This window comes from Sporothrix brasiliensis, assembly GCF_000820605.1.
Source record: "Sporothrix brasiliensis 5110 chromosome Unknown Cont20, whole genome shotgun sequence".
Taxonomy (NCBI): Eukaryota; Fungi; Ascomycota; class Sordariomycetes; order Ophiostomatales; family Ophiostomataceae; genus Sporothrix; species Sporothrix brasiliensis.
The window spans coordinates 1,136,573-1,164,090 of NW_024467139.1; the positions used below are offsets into that span (position 1 = coordinate 1,136,573).

At 58.0% G+C, this 27,518-nt stretch overlaps 7 protein-coding genes across 7 annotated transcripts; 5 read left to right on the top strand and 2 right to left on the bottom strand.

Moving 5' to 3' along the window:
• Nucleotides 1–634: 634 nt before the first annotated feature.
• Nucleotides 635–2,517, top strand: SPBR_06935 (uncharacterized protein; the record flags this gene model as incomplete). The annotated part of the gene is made up of 4 exons (XM_040765191.1): nt 635–671; nt 974–1,212; nt 1,381–2,242; nt 2,345–2,517. The coding sequence occupies 4 exons, from the start codon at nt 635–637 to the stop codon at nt 2,515–2,517; spliced, it is 1,311 nt and encodes a 436-aa protein (XP_040616298.1).
• Nucleotides 2,518–3,183: 666 nt separating this feature from the next.
• SPBR_06336 (nuclear pore complex protein Nup205) lies at nt 3,184–8,312 on the bottom strand (the record flags this gene model as incomplete). Its single annotated transcript, XM_040764593.1, has 2 exons — nt 3,184–3,243; nt 3,318–8,312. 2 exons carry the CDS (start codon nt 8,310–8,312, stop codon nt 3,184–3,186), a joined length of 5,055 nt encoding a protein of 1,684 aa, XP_040616299.1.
• A 949-nt stretch (nt 8,313–9,261) lies between these two features.
• Nucleotides 9,262–18,623, top strand: SPBR_06307 (ataxia telangectasia mutated family protein; the record flags this gene model as incomplete). Its single annotated transcript, XM_040764564.1, has 7 exons — nt 9,262–9,316; nt 9,381–9,428; nt 9,496–9,538; nt 9,616–11,010; nt 11,076–11,416; nt 11,505–15,934; nt 16,086–18,623. 7 exons carry the CDS (start codon nt 9,262–9,264, stop codon nt 18,621–18,623), a joined length of 8,850 nt encoding a protein of 2,949 aa, XP_040616300.1.
• Nucleotides 18,624–19,358: 735 nt separating this feature from the next.
• SPBR_06599 (cullin 4) lies at nt 19,359–22,076 on the top strand (the record flags this gene model as incomplete). The annotated part of the gene is made up of 1 exon (XM_040764855.1): nt 19,359–22,076. The coding sequence occupies one exon, from the start codon at nt 19,359–19,361 to the stop codon at nt 22,074–22,076; it is 2,718 nt and encodes a 905-aa protein (XP_040616301.1).
• Nucleotides 22,077–22,698: 622 nt separating this feature from the next.
• Nucleotides 22,699–23,633, top strand: SPBR_07648 (mRNA turnover protein 4; the record flags this gene model as incomplete). Its single annotated transcript, XM_040765902.1, has 2 exons — nt 22,699–22,889; nt 22,967–23,633. 2 exons carry the CDS (start codon nt 22,699–22,701, stop codon nt 23,631–23,633), a joined length of 858 nt encoding a protein of 285 aa, XP_040616302.1.
• A 1,030-nt stretch (nt 23,634–24,663) lies between these two features.
• Nucleotides 24,664–26,280, bottom strand: SPBR_07087 (uncharacterized protein; the record flags this gene model as incomplete). The annotated part of the gene is made up of 4 exons (XM_040765341.1): nt 24,664–25,463; nt 25,615–25,720; nt 25,805–25,932; nt 26,019–26,280. 4 exons carry the CDS (start codon nt 26,278–26,280, stop codon nt 24,664–24,666), a joined length of 1,296 nt encoding a protein of 431 aa, XP_040616303.1.
• Nucleotides 26,281–26,556: 276 nt separating this feature from the next.
• On the top strand, nt 26,557–27,270 carry SPBR_07824 (mitochondrial ribosomal protein L43; the record flags this gene model as incomplete). Its single annotated transcript, XM_040766078.1, has 3 exons — nt 26,557–26,736; nt 26,828–26,910; nt 26,979–27,270. The coding sequence occupies 3 exons, from the start codon at nt 26,557–26,559 to the stop codon at nt 27,268–27,270; spliced, it is 555 nt and encodes a 184-aa protein (XP_040616304.1).
• Between the last annotated feature and the right edge of the window lie 248 nt (nt 27,271–27,518).

Here is a 27,518-nt window from a genome sequence, read left to right on the forward strand (position 1 = left end):
ATTTCGTCTCATACTACAAATCAATCTTGTCCGGGAAATCAAAATACAATGGCCTCAGTATTCACAAATCGTTGTAATCGGCTGAAGGCAGTGGCAGCTGCTAGATTTCCATTGTAAGGCAAAGATGAGTGACACACTGAACTCTGTATTCCGGCCAGCCTCAAAGCAACATTGCCATCTGTTGGTTCATTCACGTATTGTATTCACACGTCGGTGTCAAGACCTACACTCTCTTCTCCATATTACCGTGGCCCTGCCAAAGCCCGCAGTCGCCTCTGTCGTGACAAGCCCCGTTAAATACATTACAAATCCGGTGATTGAGTGGTAGTGTTGGCCACCGGATTCAGAACCCTAACCCCGGCGCCTATTGGCGCTGGAACACGCGAAGCGCGCGCTATCACATATTGTTTAGCGGTCGAGGGCCCAGTCGCCACTTCCGCCGACTTCTGGGGCAAAAACAAGGGCAGTTTAGAGGCTCCGGAGACGCAGTCGCCTATTTTGTCGCGCGGCATCGCTCTTCCTCTCTCCTGGCTTTCGCTAATCTGCCTCCTTCCGCCATCGCACTCACTTCGTGCTTCGCAAGCCCTTTGCTCTTTCCTCGTCATTCCCATGTGTCCTACGGTGTCCGAAGGATATGGCGAGACGTGTTCTTGCCGCTGATTCGACCGAAGGTACGTTTGAACCGAATTTATTGGTGCAAAAGGCTGCCAAGTCGGCGGGGCGCACACGAGCCGTGACTTCCCTGTGAAAACCCTCGCAGCAACATCTTGCAAATTCACGGCGCGTTTCACGGCGGGTCCTGTTCAGTCCCCCGTTGCCTCACGCTCCTGCCTCGCGTCCTGGCCCCTGGTTCTTGCCCGTCGTCTTTGCTTTGTTCTTTGTTCTTTCCCCGCTCGTCGCGCGTGGTCACCGGCGCGCTATATCTCTATGCCCTCCATTTTGACCGAGTTGTTAACATCGCCTCACCACCCAGACATCTTCGCACTCGACCGCAGCCGCTCAATCGACGAAGACACGGTGCCTACGAATGATCAGTCCGACGACCTCCTCCCCGTTGACGACTCCGTCAACAGCGACTACTTCTCCGACTTCTTTGACGTCGACCGGGTTGCCAACATAGAGACCGGCAACGCTTACAGCAACGAGGTCCTTGGCGACGAGGACGACGACGAAGATATCCTCTCACGCCATCCTCCCGCCCGTCGCCAACCGGTGAGCAGTTCGCAGCTAGCACAGCCTGCCTCGCAACCAGTACCCAGAGCGAGCAGGCCTCAGCTCTCTCTCAGCAGCCAAAGGAATCAGCCAAGAGGCGACCAACACGTCCTCGATCGACGAAATATCGGCACATCTGCGGCCGCTTTGCCACATCTGACTCCTCAGTCGTTCAATCACGCTGACTCAGCCATTCACATTGAAGACGACGACGACGACGACGACGACGACCTCCACCTTTTAGGACAAGGCGACTTCTCTTCTCCGTCCATCCTCAATGACACACCGCTACAAGGAACACCTTTGCGCGTATCCGAACGAATAAATCTCAGCCCCGACGACGACACCATGCCACAGACAAGAAGCCGGGCCGCGTCACAGTCTGTTGCTGTAGCGGCCCCGTTCCCTCTGCCATTACCAGGGGACCCCATTGTACCCTCAACAGCGACGCCCACGCCCTCGTGGTCACGAACTCGGGCCGGGTTTAACGCCCTGCCCTCGCCTACTGCCGCTGCGGCAACATTGTCCGCGCCCCGCTCGTCAGCGAAGAGACGACGAAGCAATGACCCCGGGGTAGGGTCGTCCAGCACCGCCTTGCCCCCAATAGCCACGATCCTGGCGTCGGTTGGGAACAGCAGTGGCAGTGCAAACGGCGACAGCCAAGCCAGCAGCAGTAGCAGCAGTAGCAGCAGTACCGGTAACAACAACATCACCGGCCAGTCCAGCCGGCCACGCATTTCGCCCAAACGGCCGCGAGTCAACGAGCCGATCATACTCGATGATGACCTATTTGGCTCTGACGACGACAACGACGGTGGTGTGGAAATGGTCAACCTAGTCGATGTCGACCGGCCACAAACGGTCGGCGTAAAAGACGAAATCGTGGAGGCAACGGAGGGGCAGGAGACCGGAGGGGCCGCAGGGCGCTTGGGCGAGGCCCAGCCGGAGAAGAAGAATCTCGTAAAGCTGTCGGGTCTGCAGTGCGTCATCTGCATGGACGACATGACCGACATGACGGTCACACACTGTGGTACGTTTTTTACGTTTTTTTTTTTTTTTTTTTTTTTTTTTTTGTTTTTTTGTTGGTTTCCTGCATTCCTTCGTTTGCCAGCCTGTCTCTAACATAGTCCAGGACACCTCTTCTGCGGCGAGTGTCTCTTCTCCTCTCTTCATTCAACCGAGCAGCGCATATGTCCCATCTGCCGCGCGAAAATTGAGATGCGGGCACCACACATGTCGACCGCTAAGTTGGCGCGCACGTATTATCCACTCCAGCTGAAGTTGCGGCCGCGAAAACCGGCGTAGCGTCTCTTCGATGGCTCGTTCAATTGCTAGCATTGGGATGGTGTTGGGGTGCGACTTGTTGGGATTTATCTGTGTACTGTGTTCCATATTGTTGCGTTTCTCGGGAGCATGTTCCAACGGATTGGTTAATCTGCATGGCCACGGCGAATAACGGTTGTATGTTTTAATCTGGCTCTTGGTTCAAGGGCGGCTGCCTTGTTTCTTGCATTAAGTACATTAGTCTTTTGTGTATTGCCTATTGCGCTGGTTTTGTGTCTATAGAGTAGACAGAGAATATTTGTAACCATCCAACTTTTACTAATAATGTATTATCGTGTATGTCTGAAACGAGTCAAGTCGGATGTTTTGCTTTTATTATTCTTTTGTGTTAGTAGAGAACAAAGCATTTGATTATCATGCCCTTTTACATATAAGAAAAAGTAAAAAAAGTAAAAAAAATAAAACAAACATCCACGACTATCAAGAAACAGAGATCAAAACAGTTGCAACCGTTCATCCGATATTTTCCCTGGACGCTCGCCTCGCCTTCCAGACGTACAGGTAGCGTGTAAAACAAACAGTGAGATGAAAACCAAAAGTAAAACAAGGAAAGAAAACAGGCAAAACAGCAACCAAACGCTTCAATGACATCATCCACGTCTCGCAGGGTCCTCTTCTATTTTGCCCCTAGTGAAACAATATCCGTGTTGGGTTATTTTGTGGCTGTACCGGCGCCTCGTCCTCAAACTACAGGGAAAATATGTTAGTCGGGAGTTATACACAGCTTTTGACTTGCATCCTGACCACAAACAAAAGCTTACCTCGAGGAAGTCAGTCGCCACGATCAGCACCATAAACGCCTCAGCCAAGTCCTCTACCCGTTCGTCGAGTGCCCGTGACGATGCCGGACCGATGCCGGCTGACCGTTTGAACACGTGCATGACCAACATCCGGTGCTCGGACAGGAACCGCCGGCCCTGTAGGATGTTGTGCGAGCCGCGGCTGACGACGGCGGCGCCGATGATGCGGGCCACCTGCACCAGCAGGCCGTAGTGCTGCGTCAGCGCAGCCGTGTCGGTGGGATCGACCTGCAGTTCGGGGTCGGCCGAGAAGAGACTGGACAGCTCAATGGCGCGGAACAGGTTGGCATGCAGCGTGAACTTGGCGCCGTCACGCGTTTGGCACAGCTGCAGCAGCAGCGCCAGCTTGGCGTCGAGGGCCAGGCGCTGGTCGGCGCGCCCAGACTGGATCACGGCAAGGCCGTCCTGCAGCACCGACTTGAGGGAGTCGACGAGCACGCCGATAAAGTTGAGGCGGTTCAGCGACTCGACGACGTGCGTATCGTGCTCGTGTTCACCGAGGCGCACGAGGGCACCCAGCAGCACCAGGGCCGACGTCTGGCACGTGGACGAGTCGCTTCCATAGGCGTCGTCGCAGACCACGTTGAGGACGCGCTCGCCGCAGACGCTGACGGTCTTGTTGGCCTTTTGCCAGCCAGTCGGCTGGAAGTCACGGTTGTCCGCGTCGAGGATGCCGGCAATATACCGGTAGCAGATGTTGTAGTAGACGGACCGCAGTTCGGCCTTGCCCACCCATTTGGACGTGGCAAAGAGGCAGATCTGGAACAGCTGGAACAGCTTGTCACTGACCAGGTTGCTCATCTGGCGGCCCTCCTTGTCGTCGCCGTTTTCGCTGGTGCTGCTCTTGTTGTTGCCGTTGGCGAGGCTCTTGTCGGCGTAGAGTTTGAACAAGAGGACCTCGGCCAGCCGCGCCAGCTCGAGCGCCTGCACCGGGTTGTCCGCACTCGACGCCTCAAGGCCCGGTAGGATGGCCTGCAGGGCTTGCAGCAAGAACGATACTTGTGCGGCGCCGGTAAACTCGTTGGCCTCAAACATGACGAGCAGCAGCTTGGCCCAGGCGTGCAGAACCACCTGCAGGTTGTCACCCAGCTGCTTTTGGCGGTTGAGGAAGGCCAGATACTCGAGCAGCACGGCCTCTTCGAACTGGAGCTCCTCGCGCAGAGCCCCAAGCGCCTTCTCGGTCAAGCCCGATGCCTTGATGATCTCGGATTCTTTGAGCAGGGCAATCTCGCGAGCCTTGTCGAGGTCGTAGAGCGTCCCGCCCGTCGCTGTCTCGTCCATGGATGCGCCGAGGTCGAGCTCGTGCAGTCGCTTGAACTGCGGCGCTGAGACGTCCCAGTGGGAGATGCCGCTGTTGCTGGACAAGAAGTCATACAAGTCAAAGACGGTGGGAATGTCAATGGGCTCATTGTTGTCGTCGACGACCTTGCCGTTGAGGGCGTCAAAGATGCGCCGCTTCAGGCTCGGCAGCCGATTCTGCGATACGCTGCAGAGCTCGATGCCAACGTACTCCAGCGTCATAGCGCGCAGTGCCCAGAACTCGATAAACCCGACGGACGCTTGTGTTGTGGGGAACTCGGGCGCCATAGAGGCTATGCCATCCCAGGGCATCTCCTGGCTCAGCACGACCTCGCGGATGAGGAGGTGGAAGGCGAAGTCGTTCTCGCGCAGATCGGCCAGGACAATGGCGGACGACAGCGACGAGTGCCAGAGGACCTGGAAGATGCGCATGACCTTGTGCTTGAGCAGGATCAGCCACTGGCGCATGCCGAGGTTGTCGTCGCCAAAGGGGGCCTCGAGGAGGACGCGCAGCAGGTTGTGAAACAGCGAGGTGCGGCTGTCAAAGGTGCCGCCGGACTCGACGCTCAAGCTGTCGACGCCGCACTTGAAGCCCAGCAGCAGGTGGGCAATGGTGGGCCGGTCTGGCGAGGCCTGCAGGCACGAGTACAGGAAGTCGAGAATGTACGTCTTGATGCTGTAGTTTGGCGAATCGGCCTCCAGTCCGAGGTCCAGCGGCGTGATCATCTCCGAGACGAAGACGCCCGAAATGACACCGGCCTCGTCGTCCTTTTCCAGCGCGACAATGGCCTTGTTGCGGTGCGCGTGGCGCCCGGGACCAGGGTTCCATGCGGAGATGACCTTGGGCGACACGGATATCTTTTCGAGCAGTTTTAGGCACGCCAGCGTCAGGGACGGGTGGCCGAGGCCACAGCAGTTGCCCAGATCGACAATCAGGTCGAGGTGGTTCGCAATGGCCTCCTCGAAGAAGCTGTAGGTGGCGCTGACCGGTTTTCGGCGCTCGCCGAGCTTCAGCCGGATGACTTGGCGCACGAGATCGAGGTAGGTGTCCTGCAGCTCCAAAATCTTGGAGATGAGCTCGACGGCGCGGATGACACCGAGAATCAACGGCGAGTCGGGCGCCGCATTGCCGATCTCGCCCGGATCCTCGTGGATGGCACTGAAGATGGCCTCCACGACACTGTGATTGTATACCCACTCCATGACGCGGGCAAAGGGGTGCAGCTTGACGTAGGCGGCGAGGTCGGTGGTGGCGATGATGCTGTCGACGGGAATGGCGGTCTCGTTGGCGATCAGGATGAGGTCCTCGTTGAAGGCGTCGAGGCAGGTCAGGGCAAAGTCGAGCGCGCTGAGGCGCAGCGTGTACTGCTGCTGCTTATTGCTGCTGTCCTTGGACAGCTTGCCAAGCACGGTCTCGAGGGCAAAGTCCACGTAGGGCTCGATGCCGGGCATGCGGGTGGCGCTGCCGATGGCCTCGGGAAAGGGGAGCGCGTCGTTGAGAGCGGACTGGTCGATGGAGGGCGCGACGAGCGCCAAGAGGAACTGAACAAGGGCGTAGGGCTGCTCAAAGCCCTGGCCGACTTCGGCCAGGAGGCCATCCATGTAGCTGGCAGGATTCGTGACAGGCAGAGACATGTTGTCGGGCACCGCATAAACACCCGTCATGTACTCGTCCAGACAACTCCACATTATGTAGCTGATTTCCAGTGTCTTGTCTGACAAAAGGGCACGCAGAGCCGTGAAGATGCAGGCGCGCAGGGGTGCCGGCACAGGGAGGCTGGCGAGCTGGAAAAGGATGCCGGAGAGTGAGAACTCTTTGTTGCTGAGCAGCCACACGCGCGCAGCCGCGCTGTTGACGGAGATGCGCGCAATGAGGCGCAGGTAGCACTGCAGCATGATGGCCGACTCGGGCTCGGCCTCTTCCTGGTCGTCGTTGGGCTTGCCGCTCCGGTAGGTGAGGGCAGGCACAGGGTTGGTGTGCGCGCGGATGCGCCCCGTAAAGAACTCGAGCTCCTTGACGATCTGGATCCACGTCAGGGCCTGCGACCTACGCATCCGGCCGATGCTCGTGGTGCTGTTGATCTCGTCGAGGAGGAAGTTGTGCGCGGCGTTGGCGGATACCTCGTTGCTGGAGATGGAGCGCAGCATCTCGCAAAAGGCGCTGACCAGCGGCGTCGACGCGCGGTGACTGGCCCACTGCATGAATCCGGCCAGGTTGCTCTCGGGGTCGGCCCAGAAGGCCTCGCCGGCGTCTGGCCGTCCTTCGTAGGCGTGTGAGATGATGAGCAGGAAGCGCTCGAGCTCGAGGCTCTGCTCGTGCGCCTGGCTCAGCTGACGTTGCTCGTCCTCGTCGACGCGCAGCTGGCGGATGACGTCGGGCAGGTTGGAGATGAAGGCATCGACAAAGTTCTCGAGCTGCTCGAGCACGCAGGCGCGGAAGAAGTCGGAGAAGGCGACGGAATCGGCGGCCAGCGGCGGACAGCTGCGCTGGATCCACAGCTGGACGCCGCTCGGCGTGGGGTCCTGCCAGTGGCGCACCTCGACGTCCGAGGACACAGACAGGATGAAATCGAGGGCGCCCTCCTTCAAGCACGCGGAAAAGGCGTCCGACCGCTCGCCGTCTTCCTTGTCGAGGTCGATGTCGTCGAGTGGAATGTCCAGGTCGTCCATGTACCAGCCGCTGTACTCGGCGACCCACCATGCGATAATGGCGGCCCGCAGGGACGGGATCTGCCAGACGCCGTCGTCCTCACGCTTGCTGACGACCTCGTTGAGCCGCCGTGCCTGCTTCAGGTCGCTGACGCCGTCGGGGGAGCCGAAGAGGCGGATGTAGAGCGCCAGCGTCGGGAAGAGGTGGACAAGCAGGGTGTCGTAGCGGTCCCAGCGCTGCAGAAACGACAAAAACTCGGTAAAGTCCTTGGCCTCGACGTGCCGCTTCTCGGCCGCGCCGTACAGAATCATGGCCACGCCCTCGTGCTGCTGCACCAGACTGAGGCGCGAGAAATCAAACATCTCTTTGATCTCGGGCGACAGCGATTCTTGCAGCACAGACGCCGCGGTGGCGCGGTCGCCCAGCCGCTGTAGCCACGTGCGGATCCCTTGCATGGCGGCCATGCACCGCGGCACAATCCTGCTCGCATCACTGCCCTTGGGAACGCCCGGGCCGGGCACGCAGAAGATGTTTTCGGAAACATAGTCGGCCAGCACGGCCTGCAGCACTGGCTCGAGTTCCTGGTCGTCGGCGAGGCGGATGCACAGCCGTGCACAGTCCAGCAAGAACTTGCGCCGCTGGTGGAAGCGAATGAGGCCACACGCCAGCAATGGGCGGCCGAGCGTCACTGTGTCGTCCTCGGCCTCGAGCAGGATGCCTGCCGTTTCGATCTCGTCGAGGTCGAGCTCGTCGGCGAGCTGCAGGGCGTTCTCCTGGAACTCGCGGTTGATGCTGTATTCCTCGCCGCCCATGCTGATCTTGCCCGACTCGACGGCCTTGCGGCTCTCGGCGCTTCGTGGCTTCTTGTCGATGAGTTTCTTGAACTGGCCAGCGTGGTCTTGCAGGCCCGCGTCCAGGGCCTCGAGGCCCTCGTATCTGTGCTCGGAGACGGCCACCAACTCCCGGTGCAGGGCCTGGAGCGCCTCCAGCGTGCTGACGTCGGCCATTGCGGGCAACTTGGGGGCAACTCAAGGCGAGGGCACGGACGCAGACGCGACCATAGTGGTCCCAGCGGCAGACGGTCGAGATTGAGGTCGAAATCAAGATCGAAGGCGAGTTGTCGCGAGAGAGGGGAAGATGGCCTGTGGTTGTGTGCTTCGGCGTCTCAATTAGACAACGACAGTGTCCGAATTCGTGTCGACGCGTGCATGCGTGGGCGAGTCGTATAATGTTCAATGTACCGGGGGTGGTTGGGCGCCGAGAATGTGAAGGTCGCTTTTTTGTGTGGTGCGGATCGCGCGTAGCTTTCGATGTTAGTGTTGATGGCCGTTTTTTGACGGCAGCTTCTTCCTGCACCCCAAGCTCCCTTGGTGGACCGTTCCTGCCTTCGGACGCCAATCACAAGCTGCGTGTGTCAGGGCGGTGAAGCATTCTGCCGCTGTGCCTGTTTTGTTTGCAAGGAACCGGCAGGAACGACCAACCGGTCAACCAGCTAGCCAGCTAGACTGCCTAACGCGCTGCAGCCAGGCAATGAGAGCAGGCGCGATGGAGCCTCGTCCACTGCGCCTGCACCACAGACACTTTTATGCTTGTTTTCACAGCATCGCCAGCTGAAGCCTCTTTTTGGTCCTGTATATACACTTTTATTCGACTGCATTTTCCCGTATTTTGACGCCATTCCGCAGCGCGAGCGTTCTCTTTTACCATAGCGACGTACCGTCTCACTGTTGGTGGTGCGAGTACGTATCAGCTTGCCCGGAAAACGGCCCAGAGCCTCCCCATACAGGCGCACGCTCTCGCACTGAAACAAAAGGGACGACATTGGGACAGCCAGCTTAGCACGAACAGTGAAGCTCTCGACAGCTACCTTTGGCGGCATAGGTCATGAATTCACACTCTATCTCCGGCTAGGTGATTTGTGTTTGTTTTCGTCCCGTCCCCGAGCGGTGCAGCACCATGGCGCCGTCGCGCTCCAAAGCTCCCGCAAGCGACGATGCCGAGACCATCCGAGGTAAGACCAAGCTTGAAATCGAGTATTTCATGATGTGATACCGAGACTAACACTGTTTCTACAGTTTCGATTGTTGGAGGAAACTCCACAGAGCGATTGAAAGCGTTGCAGGGTGAGTATCGAGTGTGATGTGTGATGCCTTCGTCCATCTTCGGCTGTATTGACTGACGTCAACTCAGATTTGATTTCTCTGTTCACGAGAAAGCTTCAAGGCTCGACACAGTAGGTGCATTCATACTATTACACTGTCCTATTCTGGCATTCTGGCCTGGCCCGTTCCGAAAACTGCTGACCAACAGGCTGCCGCTCGATGCCAAAGCATATCACAGCCTGGTCGAGGCCCTGTTCCAGTGTTCGCTCTCTGAAAAGAAGAGCTACCTGAGCAACAAGAGGACAACAAAGAGCACGGCTGAGACTCGCCTCGTGGCAAGTGCCGAGGCTCTGCGGCTGGCCGTCAACTATGGTGCTTCTGGTCTGAAGCGGAAGGTCGCCCGCGCCATCGTGGACCACATTACACAGACGCTCCCCGGCCGTGACCACGAGTTTGTCGAGCCGATCCTGCAGGACTACACCAAGGCATTGGTGTCTCTCCTGAGCCATCCGGCCAATGTGGAGCAGCTCGGTGCCATCGATGGCGAGGGCTGGCTGGCGTGTGCGGATTTCTTCGTGGACGCCATTGACCGCTTTGCCGAGGTGCCCGATCGTGATGCCTTGGCCTACGTTGTGCTGTCTCGTGCCTCGCCGGCGCCGGGAACACTTCCGCTTTCGGCGGGTCAGGGCCGTTCTGGCACTCTATCCAAAGCGCGGCCCTCGTCCCAGGCGTCTAGCAAAATTTTGGAGACGCTCGTCCAGGGTATGTACCACCTCGTCAGCGCCTCGAACGCTCCGCTCAAGTCCAGAGCTTCGCAGCTCGCCAACGTGGCCCTTCGTGTCCTGCAAATGCGGCAACTGGGCGTTGGGACGCTGCAGCAGACGGCCTGTGCGTCCGTTCGGTGCATTGTGCAGCACCTCCAGGGCGACGACGTTGCTTTGGTCCAGGGCATCGTCCGTGACATCATGCCTCTTTTGGGCCATTGGTGGCATCCGCGCTCGTCGGCTAGCCAGAGCGAGTCTGTCAACTCCATCCGCGAGGAAATTCTGCGGACTATATATACGTTGCAGCTACATATCGAAGCTCTGGCCATCCAGTCGCCAACCAGCGGCATTCTCGACCATATCAAGGACGTCTTGGACAACCTCTGGATGGAGTATTCGAAGCGTGACGATCGCACGCGGCTACAAGTTGTCGACATTGCGTTTTCGTACACACCGACAAGCTGTTTTGATGCTCGTGTCTTTGGACTCGGCACACACGACGTGTCCGCAGAACGACGCTGGGCCGTCGTGGAGGTCATTGCCCTTCTGGAGGCCATCTATGCTCGCCATGCAAGGCAGCCGGCCGATCATGGTGACGGCGGCGCAGACGACCAGCCCCGAAAACGACGGCGCGTGCACGAACCGCCGAGCCGCATCCGGAGTCATCTGGCCTCTCCAGACCCGGGAACAAAATTGGCTGCACTCCAAGTCCTGCCTTTCTACTTCCAGATGACCGAAGTACCAGTGGACGATCTGGCGGATATTCTCCAACGCCTTGGCCAGCACATCAGCGACAAACAAGCGGTTGTTTGCTCATGGGCCATGACCGCCTGTTCGAGGTAAGTCCGCACCAGGCCGTAAATCGACACAAATTGTGTTATGCGCTGTGTCTCACATCCCCTAGCTGTGCCCACCAGACCCACGCAAGAGACGCGGCACTTGCTGGGCTCTGGGGTCAGGTCTGGCAGATTGCTGTGCGCTCTGTCAGTCTCCCGGCGACCTGTCGTGCTGCCTGCGCCCTGGTCCACACCATGCTGGAAACGGAGTTGATCCCGTACCATGCGATCGGGGACGACGTCAACAATCTGGTCACAGCCGCCGAAGTTAGTGGACCGGCTCTTCTTGTCGACTCGTCCCTGGTCTTGATGATGCACTTGTTTCATGTCCGCAATGCGACGCTTCCCAGTGCCAGCGAGACAACGTCGAATAACATCACTAGGTGGCTCTTTTCGCGATGGAAGCCCGGTAAGTCGACATTGGTGCCCGTTGATATGTTGTGACGACCCGGAAAACCCCTTGTGATCGTTTTGTCTAATTCCATCTTTGCGCCTAGCTGAGCATGGCTTTGCGTCTCTGTATTCCGCCCTCGCCCCGTCCTACGACATTATCAACCTCATCAACATCTGCATAGGCTCACCTATCCAAGAAATCCAGCGCCCCGTTGAGATATTCGGCGGCCCCGTCAAGCAGACCTGGCAGGACCAGGAGGAGAGCGACGACATGATGAGGTATCTATTGCTGCTTCCGCCGAAACCGTTCAAGCGTTCCAAGCATGCTACCTGCCAGTATTCGTCCGGCACGACGACCAACGCCACGTCCCAGTTCCGTGACCCAGCCAGCTCCAACACCGCCAGAAAGGCTGTTCTCGAGTTGCTGCAGCCCAACATGGACGAATTCGTCCAAATGGCCGAGGCGTGGACCCGGAAAGGTGGCGAGAACATCTCTCAGATCTCTGCGCAGCGAATGCAGAGCCTGGCAGACTTTTGTGTCGTTTGTGCCGCACTCGCCCCGCAACTGAGTTCTGTCAATTCCAGTCTTGCGAGAGACTTGGAGCCAGGACTGCTCAATCTGGTTGACGCGACCTTTAAGGCACTACACGAGGCCGAGCAGAACCAGGCATTCTTTGAGGTTTGGCTGTCGGCAGTCTACGCGCACCTGCCGCGAATCTCGGCTGCTGACACGGAGCGGTTTGCCAAAGAGCACCCCGTCTTGTTAAGACTCGTTGCCCAGCTGTCGCAAGCCATTGACGAAGAAAACGCCAAGCAGTCCTCCCTCTCAAACGACGCCTTCATGGAAATCGACGACGGCTTTGAGTCGGCGATTAGCCAGGGCAGTGTCACCACAAAGGCCATTACACTTCCCCGACGGGCCTCCTCCTTGTCGACCAGTTCTACAGCCTTCTACCTCAATACTACGCAGCGGCTGCATCTTTTGTATTTCATCAACGAAAATTCAAACAACGTCGGCGTATTGCCAGAGGGCTTCCTGGACCAATTCCTCGCCTTGTCCAACGAAGATCTTCTCCTGTGCAGCGACTTCATGCGTGACTTGTTCGGCTCCGACCTGGTTGTCGTTCCCGAAGACGCGCTCAAGGTCGTCGAAGTGATTGGCGACATTATCGGCCAAGGGGAGTACTCTTGCTGCGAGATCGCACTGACAACTTGTATGGATGTTATGCAGGGCTTTGTTTCTGTCTGGCCTGACGAGAAGCTTGAAGTATCTGCGCGGATTGGCGACTTGTACGCATACCTGGTGCAACAGTCGTTGCCAAAGAACTCCCTATCTGCAAATGCACAGATGGGCCTCGCCAAACTTCTTTACCGCTTGCTCGAGGTGAACTCGGCCTACGGCAGCGATCTCGGCCTGCCTTCGTGCCGGTCTACCCTGCTGTCCATTTTACAGACGAGCTTCATCCCCGTAAAATACTTTGTTGGCATGAACCTCCCAAAGATCTTCGCCTTGTATGTGCTCAAGGTGCACGATGATCTCTTTGTCGACATCCTGGAGAGCCTCCCTTCAGACCCAACCTGGCCCGAAGGTATCTCGCTCCGCCTGCTTGCTCTGGCTGAGCTTGCGCGGTCTTGGCCGACGCTTCTCCGCCGCTGTATCTATCACATCTTCGAGACACCTGGCCGCTTGAAGCAGTGCTCTGACTTTGCCACTCGATGCCTTGCCAAAGTCGCAACGGCGCTCGCACTCGACTCGCCGCGGGACCTCTTCAAGCTCTTCGCCCCGCAGCTTCTGTACACCTGGCTAGAGCGTGACCTGATCGAGGAGATTCCCTACAGCATCTTTGGTTACAGCGGTCTCGACGACATGATCGGCCAGGCTAAGACCGAGGCCACCGCGCTCATGTTGATGCGCGGCCAGGAGACTGAAGCGTTTGCGATTGCGAAACGGCTCGACTTGAGCAATGCGGACCTCATTCAGCAGACGTTTGCCAAGGCCATGGCCTACAGCGTGGCCCACGACGTGGCGATGACTAAGGACAAGACACAGACAACCTCCGAGAGCCGCATACGGAAAGTACTGGGCCGGGACCGCTTTGTCGACGCCATGTACTACCACCTCGCAGACATTATCGCCGTTCTGTTTGATATTATTGACCAAGAAGATCCCATCGAAAAATACTTCAGCAAGGATCCAACCCTCCAGTACGCGGCCGATATCATGGCCGAGATCAAGGCCTTCAACCACTCGCCCGTGATTCTCCCGCCCAACCAGCAACCCATGTTCAAGGCCAAATTCTTGACCCGCGAACTGGCATACATCTGCAGCCGCACGGAGTATGATTTGAGCACCCTCTGGACCCCGGCACTAGTTGTGTCTGTGGCCCGTCAACTCTTTAACACCATCCGGCCAGCGCTAGGATCACTACATGCCTGTTCCGTGATCCGAAAGGTTCGTGTACTCGTTTGCCTGGCTGGAGAGCAGGCGACCAGCTCGTATCCGCTGGAGATGCTTTTGCATTCGGTCCGGCCGTATGTGCAGGATGCAGAATGTGCAGACGACGCGCTCGGCATCACAAAGTATCTCATTATTCGCGGCACGGGCCATCTTACCCAGTTCCCCTCCTTTTACGCCGGCTATGCAGTGTCCATGCTAGCCTCCCTGCGCATGTTCCTGGAGTCTAGCCAGGCTAGCACAACGCAAGAGAGCCAGTTCAAAGCCACCATGAGCAAGGCGCAGCATTTCCATAGCTGGTTTGCCAAACACCTGCGTGAGTATGACTCGCCTGCCTTCCAAGACGATGTCCAGCGTACAGCATTCAAGTCCATTACGCAGTCCGCTACACAGATCCGGGCATCTGGAAACGCCGAAAGGGGCACACCGGAAAGCACCCTTTTACTCGAAATTTTCAAAGACGGAGAGCAAGAAGCCCGTCTGCTCAACGACTCGTCCCGTGATCTGGTCCTGGGGATGCTTTGTAGCGATTTCCACGTCCCAGCGTCCATTCGCGCCGACATTATCGAGACAGACCAAGACGCGCGAGATCACGGCGCCGTTGTTTGGAAGAGCTGTGGTGCAACGGCCTTGAGTAGAGAGTATCTCATATGGGCTGGCCGCGTCGTTGGACGGTCGTTTGCCGCATCGGGGACCATCCATGACGACCTCCTCCGCGAGTCCCGCCTCGACCAGTACCAAGGAGGTGCCGCCACTACTGCGAGCTCCGAACAGGGTCTTCTTCGGCTTCTTGAGACCCTGACTATGAATGCGGAGTCGACGACGGCAGGTCTTGCTGAATCAGCGCTGCGGACAATTGTGTCACGGGCCGCCATCTTGGGCGACAGTACTCTGCAGCTGGCGTGCCAGGACAGCCTGTCAGAGCCTTTGTTGATCTCCTCGTCGTGGGGACAGTACCGGACACCTCCCTCTGACTTTGACGAGACTCTTTCGACCCCGGAAGGTGCTGCATTCGAAGCTTTTAAAATGAGCAACATTGAACACGTCAATTGGGCACAAGACCTGGCCGTCTATCTGGCCCATTGCATACCGGACGACGTCGTCCTTCGCGTGCTCCCTCCCATCCTGACCAACGCCAAGGGTTTTGCAGAGCAGGTGTTCCCCTTTATCGTGCATCTGGTCCTACTGTTCCAGCTTGAGAAGCAGCAAACCGTCAAGCGCAGCCTTTCCGAGGCCGCTAAAGTGTGGCTGGCCTGTACCTCACCGACCGCACAGGAAAACGTTAAGCTTCTGATCAACACGATCGTCTACCTGCGGACACAGGCTATGCCCAACGAGAACTCCATAGCAGAGCGACACAAATGGCTGGATATTGACCTGTCCGTGGCAGCAGAAGCGGCATCCCGGTGTGGCATGTTCAAAATTGCGCTTCTCCTTGCCGAGCTCGCGCTCACAGAGGTTGCCAAGCCATCACGGAGGTCTTCGGGCGTTGTCAACTTAAAGGATCTGGAAGCAACCGAACACACAGACCTCTTGCTGGACATTTACGAAAACATCGACGACCCCGACGCTTACTATGGGCTACCCCAAAGCCCCAGTCTGTCTAGTGTTTTGGCCCGTCTCGAGTACGAAAAGGACGGCAGCAAGACCCTTGCCTTCCGTGGTGCGCAATACGACAGCCACCTACGCCGGCACAACGCCGTCGCAGCCAAAGATGGACAGGCGCTCGTACAGGCGCTCAGCAACATTGGTCTGTCTGGCCTGTCTCACTCCCTTCTCCAGACGCAGCACAGTGTGGATGGCACCTCGGCGTCCCTGGACAGCACTTTTACCACGGCACGGCGACTGGGCATGTGGAATCTGCCGGTTCCTGCAGTCACCGATAACCCGTCAGTCACTGTCTACAAGGCGTTTCAGGCCGTGCACCAGGCGACCGACCTCACGGCAGCACAGCAGGCCGTCTATGAGGGCCTCGGCAACACGATGAAGCAAGTGACCAGCCAAAGCCTGACAGTGTCCAGTCTCCGACATCAGCTAGGCGCACTGGCCGCCTTGACTGAGCTTGACGACATTTTGAACGTGAGAGATGCAACAGAGCTCCAGAACATGCTAGATAAGTTTGAGGACCGTTCTAAGTGGATGATGAGTAAACAGTACGTTTTCTCCTGCTCCTTCTAAATTTTTTTTTTTTGCTCTCCGGGTTTGTTATCCCACTGGTGTGTTCTAACAGTATTTTAGATATGACGACGTCAGCCAGCTGTTGTCTTACCGCGAAACAACTCTGAGTACAATCAGCGAGCAGAGTTACGTTAGAGGAAGTATGAAAGTGTCGCCGGCAGAGGCGCGCCTGGTTGAGATCAAGGGACTCCTTCTCTCGTCCAGCATTTACCGCTTCCACCATGCCATGCAAGAGTCGCTCAATGTGACGACGGCCCTCTCAGACCTCATCGACCCGAGTGAGGCGCTGGGCCTCAATGTGGACGCCGCCATTAAGGTGGAGACGTCCAGCTCGCTCTGGGACCACGGCGAAATGCTGGCTTCGATCCGCGTGCTGCAAAGCATTGATCGAGACTCGTCCCTCAAGAAGCAGATGGTGCCCGTCAGCCGTTCGGATCTCTTGTCGAAGATCGGCTACCAAGTGTCGGTGGCACGCCTCGAGAGCGCCGACTCGATCCAGAAGAAGTACCTTGAGCCGGCGCTCCGCGAGCTCAAGGGGCGTAACGAGGGCAAGGAAGCCGGCCGCGTGTTCCACCAGTTTGCCATGTTCTGTGACCAGCAGCTGCAAAACCCAGACAGCCTTGAAGACTTGGCTCGTCTGCAGAGCCTGCGAGAGGGCAAGAGCAACGAAGTCAAGCAGCTACGGGAGTTGATTGGCGGTGCCAAGGACTCGCAGGTGCGGCACAGGTACACAAGCCACCTTAACAAGGCGAAACTGTGGCTAGACCTCGACGAGCAGGAGCTTCACCGGGTAGAGCAGACGCGCAACGAATTTGTGAAGCTGTGTCTAGAGAACTACCTGCTGTCCCTCGCCGCGTCCGACGAGCACAACAACGACGCGCTGCGGTTTACGGCACTCTGGCTAGACAGATCGAGCGAGGACAGCACCAATGAGGCGGTCGAGAAGTACTTGCGCAAAGTGCCGACGCGCAAGTTTGCGCCGCTTATGAACCAGCTCACGTCGCGGCTGCAGGGCCAGACGGGGCTGTTCCAGAAGCTTCTGTTCGATCTCGTGTACCGCATCTGCAGCGACCACCCTTACCACGGCATGTACCAGATATGGTCGGGCGTGCGGACGCGACCAAACCAGAAGGACGGCGTGGCCGTGCTGCGGCAAAAAGCGACAGAGCGGGTGGCCAAGCGGCTCATGTTGCCCGAGTCCAACGTGGCGGCCATCTGGCAGGCAATTGACCGGACCAGCAAATGCTACCACATGCTGGCGGTGGAGCGGGACAGCAACTTCAAGGCCGGGCACCGCCTGGCGCTCAAGGATTCACAGGCGGGCAACGGCCTCGTGCAAGGGCTGGCACGGTACACGATCCCGCCGCCGACCATGGAGATCCCGCTAGAAGCTGACAAGGTGTACGTCGGCAGGGTGCCCACGATTGTGCGTCTGGAACCGACGATGTCGATTGCGCTGGGCGTGAGCGCCCCCAAGATCCTCACGGTTGTCGGCAGCAACGGTGTGCGTTACAAGCAGCTGGTCAAGGGCGGCAATGACGACTTGCGGCAGGACGCCATCATGGAGCAGGTGTTTGCGGCGGTGTCGGCGCTCCTCAAGCTGCATCGGACGAGTCGGCAGCGCAATCTGGGCATCCGCACGTACAAGGTACTGCCGCTGACAGCGTCGTCGGGGTTGATCGAGTTTGTGCCTAACACGATCCCGCTGCACGAATACCTGATGCCAGCACACGAGCGCTACTACCCGCGCGACCTCAAGGGCTCGCAGTGCCGCAAGGAGATTTCGAATGTGCAGACGCGGCCGGTCGAAACACGCATCAGTACATACCGCAAGGTGACGGAGCGGTTCCACCCGGTGATGCGGTACTTCTTCCTCGAGTACTTCCCCGACCCGGACGAGTGGTTTGTGCGCCGCCTCGCCTATACACGCGCGACGGCAGCCATCTCGATGCTCGGCCACGTGCTCGGTCTCGGCGACCGGCACGGACACAACATTTTGCTGGACTCGAAGACGGGAGAGGTGGTGCACATTGACCTGGGTGTGGCGTTTGAGATGGGCCGCGTGCTGCCGGTGCCGGAGCTGGTGCCATTCCGACTGACGCGTGACATTGTGGACGGCATGGGCATCACAGGGACCGAGGGTGTGTTCCGACGGTGCTGCGAATTTACGCTGGACGCGATGCGCGAAGAGACGTACTCGATCATGACGATCCTCGACGTGCTGCGGTACGATCCACTGTACTCGTGGTCGATCTCGCCGGTGCGTCTGGCCAAGCTGCAGGATGCGCGCTCGCGAACGGATGAGGCAGCGGCAGCGGCAGCGGCGGCAGCGGCTGAAGGCGGAGGCGGCGGTGCAGACGACCCGGACACCGACACTCGCAACGGAGCTGTCCTCAACGAGCCGTCGGAGGCCGACCGGGCGCTGGAGGTGGTGCGCAAGAAGCTGTCGAAGACGCTGAGCGTGGCGGCGACCGTCAACGACCTGATTAATCAGGCCACGGACGAGCGGAATTTGGCCGTTTTGTATTCGGGTAAGCTGCGCATCCTCTCCTGTCTTGATTATGACTGTGTGATTCTAACTGAGAAATAGGTTGGGCGGCATATGCATAGTGGGTGGTGTATTTTGGGATATAGCCATGTTGGATAATCAAGCTTGGAAATGCTAGTAAGCGTACAAAATACAGAAGAGGAGCAAATCAAAATTCAAGACATGGGAACGCGAAACAGAAGAAACAATGAAAATAAAAAAGAAAAGAATTAGACAATGAATGGATTTCAAGGGGTGTAAACAATGGTGGTCCGGCACGCTTAAAGGAATAAAACACGGATATAACATTGGTTGCATCTATCGCGGCTTTGTCTATAGCGGGGCTATTAAAGTCGCCGCCCCGGAGTTAGTCGCTCCTACCCGCGCTGCCCATTATGATAGCTGATTACACGGCTCGGAAGCATCACATCACAGCTCCGAAACTCCTCCACACAAACGACGTTCGAAGCACTGTCGATTCTCGCTTTCCTCCCGTACTTTGTCGTCCTCACCCGCCACCTAATACCGGCCTACGAATCGTTTTGGACGAGTGTTCCGTTATCGGTCTACGGTGTACCGTGACAGCCTTGCTAGAACCAACAGTTCGCCTAGCAGTTGGCTTCTTCCTGGCTTCGCCATTTGAACTCGACCGTTTCCCGACACAACAATCGTCAGACTCACACGTCCACACGCATACTACACAGATCATCCTACGATAGATCGAACGCCAAATAGCCACATAGTCAGCGGTTCGGTCAGAGCGATCTGCTGGGCGCGACCGCAGTTCTCCAGCAGTCGATGCATCCGACGCGTCCCGGAGCATCCCCCCCTCCGTACTCGGGCAGTGCCAGTGCCGGTGCCACTGCCAGTGCTTGTCCAACACCCGATACCTTGCTGCCTGGATCTGCGTCCCGCCGTAGGAAGCGTGTCGACTCGATCCCCTCACTACCGCTGGCCTTTTCGGCGTCGGCACTCAACGCGAAGCGGCATAAGACACAATCGGGTGCGGAGTCCAACACAGAGACGATGAATGCCAAGACACAGGGCAAGCGGCCCGAGGTGGTGGACTTGACAGGGCCTGGAGCGCAGTGGGGCACGACCAACACGGCTGCGGCGGCGCGCAAGTCCATGGCCTCGGCAACGGCACCGACGGCGTTCCAGCCACACACGGGCGCGCGGAAGCTGGTGATCAAGAACCTGCGGGTGTCGGCGCCCGCACGGGTGGAGCAGGTGCAGAGCTACTACGACCGCACAGGCGCCGACATTGACGCGGCGCTGGCATCCATCTTCGCCAACGAGACACCGCGTGTGCCGCTGGAGCGGCTGTACCGCGGCGTCGAGGATCTCTGCACGCACGGCCAGGCCGAGCACCTCTACAAGCGGCTACGAGCGCAGTGCGACGCACACTTGACGGGGACCGTGCTGGCTGGCATCCGGGCGGAGACGCTCGGCGCGTCCGACATTGCCACGCTGCGGGCGGTGCATACGCAGTGGCTCGTGTGGGTGAAGCAGTCGTCTGTGATTCGGTCCGTGTTCAGCTACCTCGACCGGGCGTTTCTGGTCAACGAGCGGTCGTTGCCGCAGATCAACGACATGCTGATTGCACGGTTCCGCCGCATGGTCTTTGACAGCGCCAAGAAGAGCAGCGACGCCAATGCAACAGCCGGCTGCGCTGCCCCGGAGGGCCCTGGCAACAAGGTGCTGGCGGGCATGTGCCAACTGGTCGAACAGGACCGACGCAGTGACGCTGCCTTTGATGCAGCCCTCCTGCGCAACGCCGTCAGCATGCTGCACATTTTCAACATGTACGGCACGCTCTTTGAGCCGCTGTTCTTTAAGGAGTCCGAGGCATTTGTGCGCGACTTTGTCCAGGAGCGCGAGACGGCCGCCGACCTGCGGCAGTACATCAAGGCATGTGCGGCGCTGCTGGTGCGCGAGTCCGACCGCTGCAACGCCTTCAACTTTGACAGCTCCACGAAGAAGCAGCTCCTCAATACGGTCGAGCGGCTGCTGATTGTCGACCGCGACGCCAAGCTGCTCGACCAGGAGAGCGTGGCCAAGCTGCTCGACGCCAACGACGTCGACACGATGCGCTCCCTGTATTTGCTGCTGCAGCTGCCCGGCCTGCAGCGACGGCTGCGCACGCCTTGGGAGGCGTACATCGAGGCCACGGGCACGGGCATCGTCACGGACGTGGCGCGGGGCGACGAGATGGTGGTGCGCCTGCTGCTGCTGCGGCGCAGCTTGGACGTGATGATCCGCGATGCGTTTACGCGCGACGACTACTTCACGCACGGCCTGCGCGACGCCTTTGGCCGCTTCATCAACGACCGCGCCGTGACAAAGGCTTGGGCGTCGGGCGCGTCCAAGGTGGGCGAGATGGTCGCGAAGCACATTGACATGCTGCTGCGCGGCGGCCTCAAGACGCTGCCGCCCACGCTGCTGTCGGACAACAAGGACCGCATCGACGCCGAGCGCAGCGGGCAGGCGAGCACGGGCGACGAGGACGCCGAGCTGGACCGCCAGCTGGACCAGGCCCTGGAGCTGTTCCGCTTCATCCAGGGCAAGGACGTCTTTGAGGCGTTCTACAAGAAGGACCTTGCGCGCCGCCTGCTGATGGGCCGCAGCGCGTCGCAGGACGCCGAGCGCAACATGCTGAGCAAGCTCAAGACCGAGTGCGGCTCGTCGCTGACGCACAACCTCGAGCAAATGTTCCGCGACCAGGAGCTGTCGCGCGACGAGATGGCCGCGTACAAGCAGTGGCTGGCCGGCACGGGCCGGACGGACGACACAACATCGTCGCCCCCCACCACAGCCACCAGCAAAGGTGTCGATTTGCAGGTCAGCGTGCTTTCGGCGGCGGCTTGGCCGTCGTACAAGGAGGTTGCGCTCAACCTGCCGCCCGAAGTGCTCGAGCAGGTCAACCAGTTTGACAAGTACTACAAGAACAAGCACACGGGCCGCCAACTGACGTGGACGCACACCCTCGGCCACTGCCTCGTCAAAGCCCGCTTCAACCGCGGCACCAAGGAGCTGCTCGTCAGCAGCTTCCAGGCGGCCGTGCTGCTGCTGTTCAACCAAGCCGAGGCAGACGAGGACGGCGGCGGCGGCGTGCTCAGCTATGCACAGATTGGCGAGGCCACGGCGCTCGAAGGCCCCGACCTCAAGCGCACGCTGCAGTCGCTGGCCTGCGGCAAGGTGCGCGTGCTGACTAAGCACCCGAAGGGCCGCGACGTCGGCGAGACAGACACGTTTACCGTGAACAAGGCGTTTACGGACCCCAAGTTCCGCATCAAGATCAACCAGATTCAGCTCAAGGAGACCAAGGAGGAGAACAAGGCCACGTACGAGCGCGTGTCGGCCGACCGCCAGTTTGAAACGCAGGCCGCCATTGTGCGCATCATGAAGAGCCGCAAGTCGCTGCCGCACGCGCAGCTGGTGGCCGAGGTGATCAGCCAGACAAAGAGCCGGGGCTCCCTCGACCCAGCCGACATCAAGCAGAACATTGAGAAGTGAGTCCACCCGTGTTTGCCTTTGGCATAGGATGTATTTTCCAAAACACCATCTGATCTCTCTGCTAACAACCACAAGACTCATTGAAAAGGACTACCTGGAGCGGGAAGGCGGCAATTATGTGTACCTCGCGTAAATTATATACCAGAGGAGGGGCCATACGTGGTATACATGTCAGCATCTAGATTTTGCATGCCACAGAGAAGCAGAGGTGATGCGTTCCTCTGGTACATTTCGCATTCGTACTATGTACTTAACGAGGTTTATGTCATTCATATAAACGATTTCACACTAATTGGATTGATGCATGCTTAGTGACGAGATATGTATTCTGTACCTCCCGATAAGATAAGAAAAAAAAGTTGACCAGCCAAAAAGCGGCGGAACATTTAGTATGGGAAGGAGCCAGCGAAAAGCAAGAACGGACGAGGAAACAAAAAAAATAACGAAAATACAAAATACAAAATACAAGATACAAAATTACAATAGTTTGAAATATATCCACAAAAAAAATAACGAAAATACAAAATACAAAATACAAGATACAAAATTACAATAGTTTGAAATATATCCACGACTTCAACTTCACGGAAGACAACACCCTCTACCCCTTCCTACCGCCACAATGCCCAAGTCCAAGCGCGAAAAGGTGCTGCACATGTCGCAGGTCGCCAAGAAGACCCGTGAGCACAAGGACCGTCTTTTCAACAACATCCGCGATGCCGTCCCCGAGTTTGAGCACTGCTTCGTCGTGCGCGTCGACAACATGCGCAATCAGTACGTCAAGGACGTGCGCCAGGAGATGACCGATGGACGGTATGTGGCCCCGGCCTGCCATTTGCTTCGCCGTCATGGCCTTCTACTAACAATTCTGTCTTGTATGATTTCTGCAGCATTTTCCTTGGAAAGACAAAACTCATGGCCCGCGCCCTCGGAACCAGTCCCGAGGACGCCATGGCCCCCGGCATCGACCGCCTGGCCTCCCGCTACCTCCGCGGCGCCGTTGGCCTGATCTTCTCCAACCGCAAGCCCGACGACGTCACGTCCTACCTCGAGAGCCTCAGTCCCGTCGATTTCGCCCGCGCCGGCACCGTCGCCACCCGTGACGTTGTCATTCCCCGCGGCATGCTCTACAGCACTGGCGGCGTTGTCGCCGAGGCCGACGACGTGCCCATGGCCATTGCCCTCGAGCCCGAGCTGCGCCGTCTCGGCATGCCCGTGCGTCTGCTGCGCGGCAAGGTTGTGCTGGAGGAGGCCCCCGAGAGCGAGGAGGGCCATGCCAACGATGCTGCCGAGGGCTACGTTGTGTGCCGTGAGGGCCAGACGCTGGATAGCCGGCAGACGCGCCTGCTGCGCCTGTTTGGCATCTGCCTCAGCGAGTTCCGTATCGAGACGCTCGCGTACTGGAGTGCTGCGACGGGTGAGGTGACGGAGCTGCAGCCGCCGCTGCCGGTGTCCGTCAAGGGCGCCAGCGGAAACGGCGCCGGCGCTGCCACCAGCAGTGCCCCCGAGACCGAGGACGACGAGGACGTGGCGATAGAAGACGCTGTGGAGGCGTAAAGGGCATGACGTTGGCTGCTAATTTCCAGATGGCATTTCCTCACATTTGATTTTGATTTTGATTTTTTTTGTTTCGACCGGTTCAATTCTTTGTTGTTTCAATTTCCCTCATTGTTTTATGGGCGTTCTGGTTACAGGATCAAAAGTTACAGGGCAATGCAAGTTATCATGATCTCAGAGTACTAGTAGCCAAACATTGGCAATGCAAATTCACAAGGCGCATAGTGCAAATGCAATCTTATAGTATAAATAACGCTGAACGCTCCCTTGCGCTTACGGCTGCCGCCGTTGACTTGGGCTTTATGTCGGATTACCTATTTTTTGGCAGAGATAATATGAGGCAACAGCCTCATTCTGAAATCGACACTGGCACGACAGTTCCTTACCTCTGTCTGCCTATTGTCGTCAATTGGATGAATAAGACAAGTGAGAAATGAAGGACAACGGAAATGAGCAAAGAAAATAAAAAAATGAAAATGAAAATTGAAATGATCGCGAATCCGAGGAAGATGACGTAGCAAAAAAGCTGGAGGCAAGGCCACCGTTGACGAAATGACAGGGAGAGACGAGGAATGGAATGCTGCGTCGAGAGGACGTAGTCGTAGATGAAGGTCCGCATGTTCGCGTGCCGGATGAGAGCTCAATAACGCAAATCTTGCGTGTTCAGGACGAGCATGCTGGCGAATGGCCCAGAGTAGCTTCCAGTGCCGGCCGACATGGATGACACGGGTCGTGGCTGTCGAAAGTGGTACAAGACGTAGACTGTGGTAGCAAAGTCAAAGGCAGTGTGATACCCCCTTTTGATTTTCAAACCTTCACCTTTCGTGATGTCGTTTTTTGCATGTAGAAGGGGCGACGTTGTTTGCCGAACACCCCGTCGTAGAGTCTTACCCTTTGGCGAAAAAAGGAATAATAATAATAACAACAATGAAATGCGCAGAGCAGAGACAAAAGGAAAGACACAACCTGTTGGCTACCTTTCTGTTTGCGTGGTTTTGGTGGTCTTTGTGGTTTTTGTCGCACGTGCCGATCACTGGTACCGGCGCAGTTTCCTTGTTTCTTCGTGTGAGGGTCCGTCGAAGCCGCGTTTCCGCGAGTCGTCGTCGCCGCGCGGTTGCCGGTCGTAGTCGCGGCTGCCGTGGTCACGATACCCACCAGACTCACGATCCCGGTCGCCACGGTCACGGTCTCGGTCGCTCCGATCGGCACGATCACCACGGTCCCGATCCCGATCCCGGTCCCTAGGTCGTACCGGCTCCATGTTGCTTCCAGTGCGCCGTCCTCCATCGCGATCGCGGTCGCCGCCGCGCCGGTCACGATCCCGATCGCGTTCTCTGTCGCCTCGGTCGTAGTCGCGCTCGCGGTAGCCGCTGGGCCGGTCGTCCAAGGAAGAGCGGCTTCCGCCGTCCCGCGAATCATGCCCACCACCGTTGGCTCCGAAGCCGCGGCGCTCGGGCCGGCCGCCGCCTGGGCCATCACCAAAGGCACGGTCACCACCACGAGAGCCGCCGAACCCACGGTCAAAGCCACGGCCGCTTCGGCCCCCGTCACCACCTCTGAACCCGCCACCGTTGCGATCACGGTCCCGGCCACCGCCAAACCCTCCACCGCCGCGGAATCCGCCACCGCGGAACCCACCGCCGCCGTCACGGCCCGGGAACCCTCCACGACCGGTGGGCGGCCCCGTGGCAGCCGCCTTTGTGTAGCCACGCCCGCCCAGGCCGCCGCCGAGACGCCGTGGTTTCCACTCCTTCATGGTGCGGCCGCGCTCGACGTCAACCTTGATGCGGCGGTCTTTGATGCGAATACCGTCACAGGCGTCGAGGGCTCCTGTTGTGTTGCGTGCGCGTAGGAAGAACGCGCCATGTCAGTCCTGCCTTACCATGGAACGTACCTTTCTCGGGGAAGGAAGGGGAAACGGGAAAGAAGAAGGGAAAAGCTTCTACCACCGGTTAGGAAAGCATTCAGGGATAGTTGTTACCTCTCATGTCTTTTTCGCGCTCGAATACGACGAATGCGTAACCGCGGTGGGGTTTACGCTTCTTGTTGCCCTTTTCGTCGGCATGGGTATCCTTTACAATGCGAATCTAGAGAGCTGTCAGTTGCCATTCATGTGCAAGAAACCTAATGCATTAACAATGGTGTGGAGAAGTGTGTTTGGAAGCACTCACTCGTTCAACAGGTCCATAGCGGGAAAACTCGCGCTCCAGGTCCTGCTCGTCGGCCTCGTAGCTCAGCCGTGCAACGATCAACGTCTTGAACGCGTCGCCACGAATGTTGGGATCTTCAGACGGTTTGACTACACGTGTGTTAGTCGATGCACGAAATGCACAAACACAATGTGCTCGGGGTAAACGGGGGGGGGGGGGGGGGGGGGGCACCCACAAGCTTTGGGACCTTCGATCAGGCGCTTTTCCACCTCTGCCTTGTGATCGGCCACCTTGCGGTCGCGCCGCTGCAGCCAGCTCTCTGTCGGCACAAAGCCATCGTTGTCCTTGTATTCTTTCAGCGCCGGGAGGAACTGGGCCAGGCCAGACACGGGAGCCGTGCGACGCTCTTCAGGCGCGTGGTCGACTGGAGGCACCCAGCGCAGAGGCGGCCGTGGCGCGAAGAGCGCGAGCAGCTGATGGGGGAGTTTGTCGGTCATCGTCGGTGGCGTGCGAAAAGAGATTCGTGCATCTGAGAGGAAAGTTGGCGATCGGCTGCGGCGTTCTGTCGGTTGGGCCGTCGATGGCCGCTTCGAAGTGGACGAGGTGAAGCTGAAGGAACCGACGCAAACAGGCGACGAGTCCGAGAAGCTTAAAAACAGTTTTGCCAGCCTAGAGATGAAGGAGACACGGCCAGGGCAGGAGCGATGGAGAAAAGCGTGTTGTGACCCAGAACGGACTAGGGGCATTTAAAAGTGGACCCTCTCACAAAAGAAATGGAACGCAGCGCACGTGACCAGAAAATTCCGAGCTACCAAGAACTACCAGTGAAACGGACGATGGCCCGAAATTTCGCTGGCATCCGACGTTCACTGCACTTCGACGATGCTCTTGTTGCCGGACCACACACGCACAGCATGACAATACGAGCAATACCACAGGTCTCCGTCGGCCGGGTACGTCTGCATTGTTCTCTCCTGATACGCAATATCTGACCGCCATTGCCCACGAGCAGCCCTGCTAACCCTATGTCTTTCTTGTCTCCAGAACGGCCTCGGCGCATTCATCCTCCAGTGCCGCAAGCTGGACTTTCACTACTGCGACTGGGCCGGCAGCTCCCGGGGAATGAAGTAGGTCATACCCAGACACGGGACACCCAATGTGTACAACGAAGGAGACCCCCGCTAACAGTGCCCAGCCTCTTTATCAAGCAGAAGCTCCAGAAGTTCGCCGCCCAGAATCCCCAGATCGAGTTCACCGTGTCGCCGCGACCGTCGCGACATCCCGTCATTGTCGGTACCTACATCACCGGCCAGGAGCGCGCGATTTGCGTGCGCAACCTGGACGCGAACCAGATCCTGAAGAAGGCCGAGATGCTGCGCGACGCGACTGGCGAGAAGAACAAGAAGTTTAGCAAGCCTGTGAGCAGTATCAACGAGAGTGTGCGTGGCGTCTGGTCGCCGTACCACGGCCACGGCATGAAGGTGTAGGCGGCAGAGGGGGGGGCCGGGGAGGGGAGGTGCACATATTCCTGTATGAGTATATAGACAGAGCAGTGTATTGTACGGCGGCATACCTGGAAATGAAATCACGAACTTTGCATACAAGGGCACTGCTGAAAGGATACGAAAGCAAGACAGTTAAACCGAAGTGACGAGTGCTGCACCCAAGAGCATTGGTATATCGTCGTTGTCTCATGCTGTGAAGCAATCCGTAGTTTTCTCTAGAGAACATGCTG